Source organism: Vidua chalybeata, chromosome 19, assembly GCF_026979565.1.
Source record: "Vidua chalybeata isolate OUT-0048 chromosome 19, bVidCha1 merged haplotype, whole genome shotgun sequence".
NCBI lineage: Eukaryota > Metazoa > Chordata > Aves > Passeriformes > Viduidae > Vidua > Vidua chalybeata.
This window is the reverse complement of record NC_071548.1, coordinates 5,991,673-5,999,721: the sequence shown is the minus strand read 5'-3', so window position 1 is coordinate 5,999,721 and position 8,049 is coordinate 5,991,673. Positions and strand designations below refer to the sequence as shown.

Below are 8,049 nucleotides of genomic sequence, written 5' to 3'. Positions count from 1 at the left end.
CTATGGGTCAATGGTGGCTGACACAGCCAGGGATGATCTGGTGGACATGCTGGCTTCTTCAGAGGGCAGCAGGGCTAGCATCTTCCATCTGCAAAAAATGGTCTCCACAAGAACATACACAAACATTATGGGCCTTTAATTGGAGGTTTTTTTCACATACACTTAAGAAAGGTACAACAAAAAACCCAGCAGATATTTTCATGGTCAGTAAAGCCTGGTCCAGACTCCTCTCTCTCCCTCCCACTCAGCTTCTTATGAAATTACCCAAATAACTGGAGATTTAGATCCATTACTGTTGCAGGAACATTTCAGAAATAAACCAAGCCCAAACCACTGGGAGAGGAGCCCAGTTTTCCATCCTGCAGTGGTCTCTACCCATGGCTCTGCTCTGGTGCAGAGCGTGGAATTAGGGGAAGCAGAGCTAGGCTCACATCCAATGCTGTTTCTCTCACTGTGAGTTTTCCTCCCTGCAACAACCAAACACTCAACATGCACAGGCTTTGGGGGATGCAGATGTCCAACATCTGCCTGTTTAATCTCCTTCCCCAACATTTGCCATACCTAGCCCCATACAGACCTGCAGCATGTAAACCCACTGCCAGCCTTGGCCACCCTTGGAGCGAGCTCGTTAGATGGCACCATGGGGCAGCATTGCCTGCACCTTCCTGCCTCTCTTCCTCCCTTCCTTCTTCTCACCCAGACATCTCTTGACACTTCTACAGCCCTGAACTGGCCCTTTGTGTAGGGCAGCAAGCTCTAAGCCCTGCCACAGTCACTTGGCTGAGCCCACAGAATAAGGAGCAGGGACAAGGCTCGCTATGCCACGTTCACCCCTCTTCCCTGCAATCACAGTCCTCAGCAAGGCAGAATGTTTCCATGATCAGCCTTTTCTTTATTTAAGGATTTTGTATAGGCAAATGTTATATTTGTTGGACACACAAATGTTAAAATGATTGATCCTAGGCGTACTCACCTGCTCCCACCCACAGCCCATGCTGACTGTCTTAGGGAATTCATTCATACAGCTGGTACACAGTGGCCTGGTGGAAAGAATATTCTGAGATTTGAAAGACTCTAAAAAGGCTCTAAAAGGGTGACACTGATAAAAGCCTTTAAATTGTCTACTTTGTCTGCTCGTGTTTGTGCAGTTCAGATTCAGGATCTTTGCGTCTGCCTAATGCAGTTTGCAGGCTGCGTATCATACTTTCCTCGGTTGAATTTTGTTCCTCTTACTTTGCTCTCTTATCTATAAAAGCAGGATTGCTACTGAAAATAAGCAATAAATCGCTGTGTATGCTCAGGTATAAAGGCTTTTCAAACTGGGAGCACACTGCTGACCTGGCTTGGACTTTTTGTGATAGACAATATATCAATTGAAACTTAAATAGGGAATGAGGGTGTTTGCTGACCTTGTTCTGGTGACAGAAATGTCATTTCAGGGTGAGACTGTGCCTTGAGTTTTTACAGTGACCTGTTGTCCTGGGCATAGGATCAAGGAAGTATGTTCTTCAGTAAGAATTGCAAGATAGGTAGTAGTTGTCATTTTAAAATGAGGTTTTTAAAAGGAAAAAAAAAGGTAAATTGCAATTAAAAGAAGCAAACTCATGCATAGGTTGGTTAAATGTGCACAATTGTAAATAGAGACAATAATTTACAGGCTTTTCTCTTGAAATATTAGTGCTGCTGTAAGAAGCCAAGCGTGTGACTTAAAACGATGAATCAGACTGAAACTGAGACAGATTAAATAGACATTATATATTTCTTAGCTGTGTAGCCATGAATTCTGTATAGCTATGAATTCTGTCATTTATGATGGAAGCTAGATAAAAATTTTATAATTGCCGAAGTGAGTCACCTAGTTAAATGGCACTCCTATGTGGAGAAATTGATTTCAATGCAAGATTAATGGCCTTTTGCTGCTGGTTTACAAGCTTGCCAAAGACCTAACTATGTTGTTGCTAAGCATCATTAAGGGATTAAAATAGGGGTTCTGCATAATTCCTACAGTGTATCTTCAAACAGTGTGTTTAGTTTGGCACTAGCCTAGCACTTGTTAGCCCTACTAACAGGGCAGCTCACACATGTGAGGGAGGTTAATGCAATCCCAGGAACTCTTTCAAAAGCTCACAGGTTTTCTTGTGGATAACTTCGCGGAGCTTGCGCACACGCCGGATGCTGGAGGTGCCCACAAAGCTGTCTGGCTGTAGAATGGCCATGCCATTGTGGACATCCCCCATGATGATGAGCTGGCCATCCACTGTGGTCATGTTGGGACATGGGCAGCTCCAGTCCATGTTCAAAAGCGTGATTTCTAGTGGTTCCTTCCCCAGGAATTTTAATCCCATTTTTTCATCCTTGAGAATCTCCTCCACCGTCACCAGGGCATGTCCTGAGTCTTGGTCTTCGGTCAGCTCCGTGATGCGGCCCAGGATGACAAAGTCGCTTTTGCAAAAGCTGGTCACCAGCTTCTGGCGGGGTTTGCAGGCCTTGCAGTGCGTGTTCTTTGGGAAGGGGCACATCTCCTCACAGGCCTCCCGGCTCTCAAAGTTATTCTCATTGCCTCCACACCCGCCGTAGATAAAGGACTGGCACTCCTTTGTCAAGCTGTTGTAGGCCCACCTGGGCTCGTAGGCCTTGCAGTGGCCTTGAAGGGCAGGCAGGTTGCAGATGTTGATGGGGCCGTTCATGCACGTTAGCATGCAACTCTCATAGGTCTCAAAGTGGTTGAGGTTGCTGTTGCAGTTCCCATAGATGAAAGTAAAGCAGTTGTTTTTCTTGGCATCATAGTACCACCTGGTCTGCTCTTCCCCACAGTCTTCACTGTCCGGCTGCTTCAGGCACTCGTCGGTTGGGAAATGTGTTTTGTTCTGGGAAGCTTCCTTGGATGTGGGCTCTCCTCTGATGACTGACAAAGGGAAATCTGCCTGGAGGAGGCCACCACTGTTCTGGGCAGTGCAGGTGTAGATTCCCGCATCCTGCAACTGCGTGTTGTAGATGACCAGCTGGGCGATGTTGGTGACCACGACGTTCCCTCTGACGTGGTTTGGCTTCATGATGACTTTGTCCTTCCCATCGACCTGCTTCTCCCATGTGATTTCTGGCTTGGGTCTCCCTGAGACGTCGCAGAGGAAGCTGACGGTCTCTCCCACATAGACGGACTGATGGACAGGGTTGTTCACCAGTGTAGGTGGCAGGATATCAACAACTGTTGTCTCAGAGTAGGCGGTGGTAGGGCGAGCTGTTGTTTCTGGGGGGATAGGGCTGGTGTTTGGCCAGGTGAGATGGTACCTACAGGTGACCACGTTCAGTGTAATGCCTTTGATGCAGGCCTCTGCATCCATGTAGCACTTGTTGTAGTAGGTGAGCCCGTCAGAGGCACAGGTAAAGCTTGGCTCCTTTTCACATCTGTCCTTGCATTTGCAGACAGGCTGCCCATCCCAGATGTCGCACTCTGAGCCTTGCTGGATGCACATGAAGCGGTCACACGTTGCCTCTTTGGGCATCCCCACAGGCCCCTTTTTCCCCTTGATGTCCATGTACCGAGCAGCCACACAGCTCTTGGTTCCACAGACATTGGGACAACACTTCTCAAAGGTCTCGCACTCCTGTGGGGAAGGAAAATAACCTGATCATTACTGGGAACAGAGTAAAGGCCTTTTTGGAAACTCAGCAAGCAGAGAGCCCAGAAACTCAGAGAGCTAGAAACTCTTGCCACAGATATCCATGGTCTGAAACCCAGTGCCACAGGTATCAGTGAGCAGAAACATCCCCTCAGCATTTCCCAGGGGGTTCTGAAGTGCTGAAGAAGAAGACTCTTGAGAAGGAAAATGTACTTCTGTTTCTTAAACACAAACCTCCTCATAAGTCTTTACCCCAGAGTCACATGGATTGCTTGACTATGAACCAACCACCCCCCTTTCATGCTCTCTGAAATGCCTAAGGACAAGCCCTGAGAAACAAGAGCAGATGGAAAGTCTTATCATATGGCTGTAGACAGTAATCCTTCTTATTTTCCACAGAAGTATGTAAAGTATTATTTGAATTCCCTGAGACTAACAGCCAGTTCTTGGAGGTGAAACTGCCAAGGATTTGTAATTGTTCACATTGTAGAGGAAATAATAGAATATCTCAAAAGTAAGGTAATACTTGCTCCAAAAATAATTTTTCTATGGTATTTAGAAAAACAAACCCCAAACAGCTCATTATGGCTTCTCTGTCTTATTTTAGTCTTATTTTCAAATGCAGCATCGCTCTTCTAGTGATTTATTACACCCCGCCTTGGCTACAGTCAGCTCTAAATTGTGGTTAATTTTAGCAGAATGTTCATCTTCTGTGCAGAAAAGGTATTGGATACATGTGATCAGGGTTGCTGGGTGGTTATAGATTACTTCAAGGGACAAGGAAAACTGCTACCATGTGCCCAACAGGGCACACTTCCACCGTGTGTTAAACCTCTACAAGCCCCCTAAAATCCATTAGCTTTCTCTGTAAGTGAGAACAAAATGGTTTTTAAGCTACCAAGCTAAAAAGCTTCTCCTGAGTCCAGTATCCTTTCCTTACTGGGAAAAAGATGACCTAATAGCAAAACTCTTTCCCCATTTCCAGTTGCACATTACTAGGTTTCAAAAGCAAAACCAGAAACCAGGATTGCAGAGGTTTTCAGATGTGGTTAAGGAGTGTGGCTTGGCAGAGTCCTTGATTGCCTGCAGTACATTCACTCCATCCAAAGTCCCAGGACTCTGTGCTGCCACTAGGCAAAATGAATATTTGTAACCAGTGGCTTCTGGCTTTCAAGTTTTGACCAGTAAATTATTAAAACATCTTTGTCTGCTGCTACTGCTGCTGCTGCGCTGCTGCTGGGGTTTTAGTTTTAGTTTGAAAGTGTTTTAGTGTTCATTGCTGCACCTGGTAGTTGGAACAGAGGCAGCTTATTTGGGAATGGCAAAAGTAAAAAGAGTACCTTCATTCCTAACACATGGGATCCATCTGAGTAAATGTCTTTGTTTACTTATGGCCAGAATTTTTGTCAGTTTTTCCCCCTTTTTAACATCGCAGAAACAACCTGGCTACAGAGCACAAACCCAAACACTTTTTTTCAGCATAGTAAATGTTCTGTCAGCCAGGTTTGGGCTGCAAAAGCTTTGTCATGGGACATGATGTAAGAGGTAAGACAAGCAGGTATTTTCAGATGCCAGCTTGAGCTGGCAGTGCTGACAGGTTGAAAAATGAATTTTAGGGTGGTAAGCTAAACACATTTTAAGCTGGGAGCATCCTACAGAACATCTGCCTGGTCATTTTAGCCATGCCCTGTTCTGCACCCCAAGCAAGCTTTGTGCTTCAAATGCAGCAAAGGCTGATGATTTACATGTTAAATTAAACTATTTCATACAGATTTCCTCCCAGGAATATAAAACATTGATGATGGCCACCAACAACAAAGAGCATAATGACACCGTTAAAATACTACAGATTGGCCCCAGGGCATGCTGAGTTCTGGAGTATCAAATTCAGACATTTCTTTTGACATGAAAACAGAGAGAAGGATCAAAGAGAGTGAGCACTATACCCACACTAGCAAAAGTGACAGCTGGCACACACCTCCCCTCTTAACTGATAACTCATCAAACCTTTTCCATGTTATATAGGTCACGGGTCAATTCAATACATGCACTGTCTGCATTGGGTCCTGCCCAGTGCCAGTGCCCTTCCAGCTGGGACAGAAGGCTCCCACCAAACACCCCGACATCCCCAGCAGCACCCGTGACGCAGAGACACAAAAGCGTGCATCACTCACCAGGTCAGTGTCGCATTCCCTCTTGCAAGTGCTCTGCGCGTCAACCCACAGGTTGGGGTTCATGTCATTGGGGCATATCCCAGCATGGGAGTACCGGATTGGAGGTAGGGCTCTCCCTGTCAGAGAGACCTCCAGAAGCAAGAGGACACTGCTCTTCCCTAGCAAGATCCACATCCACCGAGTGAACAGCACCAACAACATCTCAGAATTTCTCCAGGGCAGTGGCAGTGTCCAAGTTGGAAGTAGTTCTTGTTTGCTTGGGGGTTGCTTTTTTTTTTTTTTTTTTTTTTTTTTGGTAAGCTTTAAGTTTTTGAGAAACCCAGATGCACCTGACTTTGGTAAAAACTTCAGCAAGCTCCTCTGCTGCCTCTGTCGATATTGCAGTTTGGTCTGGACCTCACTGGATTAAAGGTCCTAGGAAGTCACCCCCTTATTTTAAGAGAAATGCTACTTGTGCGAGCAGAGTTAGCTCTATTTATACCCTGCCTCTGTTAACAAGTCAGAAAAAGTAAACTTGATTTCTTTGACAGGCACACGCTTCCTATGTCCTGGTGGCAGTCAGACAGATTTGTTGCAAGAAAAAAAAGCTGGAAAGAGTTCAAAAGGCTGGAACTGGCATGGTGGGACCCCTGCATGTTTCTGAATGCAGGGAGGCCTTCTTAACCCCTTTAGACCTAAAGTACTTCCCTATGTTAAGAATGGCATTTACTTCTGAAAGGGGACTTGTCTAAGTAACACGGACCTGCAGTCAGGGGATTTCCCCACAGCAAGGGGCTACACAATCACTTGCTAAAAGAAACAAATAATAGGATTGAAGCAATTAAAGCCAGAATATCATATTTTAGCAAAGGAAGTAGGGAAGAAATAACTTATTTAAACTTAGGATCAACAAAGCAGAATGTCTTCATAACTTCTCCCGGGGCTCCTCTGGGCTTTTTCTTCTCTTTGGTTGGGAGATTTCCATGATACTAAGTTTAATGCTGCCTTCCAGTCCCACCAGGAAGATGTTAAAAGTGTTCCCGAATTCCTCCACATTTCCTGACAGCCAGATCCCATTGTACAGTGCAATGCTGACCCCTTTAACAGCAACAACAAAAAATAGTAGAAGTTCAACTCTATGGAAACCTGTATAAAGGAATGTACAGCATTTTTGCATTGGGGGGTGGGAGGGAAACTCAGTCAAGCTGAGTTCCTCATTCCCTGATTATTACAGTAAGGAGCTGATCCTGCTTGTGCTGAACCCGTGCCAAAATCCAGAGATAAGTGGCAGAAGTCTGAGTCGCTCAGCACCTTCCAGGATTAGGGCCTCTGGGCTGAGTTTTGGGCTAGCTTGGGTGGATCCTGTGTATTGCTAAGAGCCTCCTGGGAGAATCAGGTAAGCTTGCATCCCCTGTGGAGGTTCTGCAGGGCTGGACCAGCAGCACTGTGCCTGGGTAGGAGGAAAGGTTGTGGATCCACCCCGTGCCCAGTGCTGAGAGCTGCAAAACCAGGCAGAATCAGTCCTTATTTTTTTCCATTGGGTTTATAAATCCAGGATTGTTTTTCATGGCTGAGTTTGGACCTAATTCTCCCCTGAGCAATGATGGCTGCCAACCAGTACAACTAGAAGTGAACTGGGTCACCATAGGGCTCCTGCTCCTCCCCTGGGGCCAGGCAGCAGAGCACAGTGACCTGCTGGTGTTTCCCTGGATCACCTCCGGGAGAAAGGGAGGGCAACCTGGAACTGACCTGCTCCGGGCTGTGGCATTTCTGTAGCAGCCCAGGCTTATAAAAGGGGCTGTTGTAGCTCTGATTTGTGTGCCTGCATTAACCATATGCATAGTATTTGAATTTCATGGGACGTGCAGAGCAAAGTTGTCCAAATTAGCTATTTATAAGGAGTGAAGTCAACTGCCAGGCAGCAGTTTGCAGTTGATTTATTCACTCTGAAACTTTAGAAACCTGCATGACACTTGTACAAAGTACTGCTGTGTGCTAAATGTTTTATTCAGTACTTGTTTACAAACTCAGCACCCTGTAATGCCTAAAAAAGCCAACCAAAAATGACACATTCCCAAGAGGTACTTAAAATTCTTGCAGCTCTATTAACAACAAAATCACATGTATTAGGTTCTGTTGACTAAACAAAGACACTTTATATTGTAAAACTGACTACAGATAAGCTTTGAAACCAGCTGTATGTAGGTCTTGAGAGTAGCCATAAATGTGATTTTTTTCCCTGCCAGCTTTAATCTTTTATGGCTGTTTTACCCCCT

At 45.5% G+C, this 8,049-nt stretch overlaps 1 protein-coding gene across 1 annotated transcript; it reads right to left on the bottom strand.

Annotated features, from left to right (window-relative positions):
- Positions 1 to 830: 830 nt before the first annotated feature.
- WFIKKN2 (WAP, follistatin/kazal, immunoglobulin, kunitz and netrin domain containing 2) lies at positions 831 to 3,605 on the bottom strand. Its single transcript, XM_053960736.1, has one exon. The coding sequence runs from the start codon at positions 3,534 to 3,536 to the stop codon at positions 2,094 to 2,096; it is 1,443 nt and encodes a 480-aa protein (XP_053816711.1). The 5' UTR covers positions 3,537 to 3,605; the 3' UTR covers positions 831 to 2,093.
- Between the last annotated feature and the right edge of the window lie 4,444 nt (positions 3,606 to 8,049).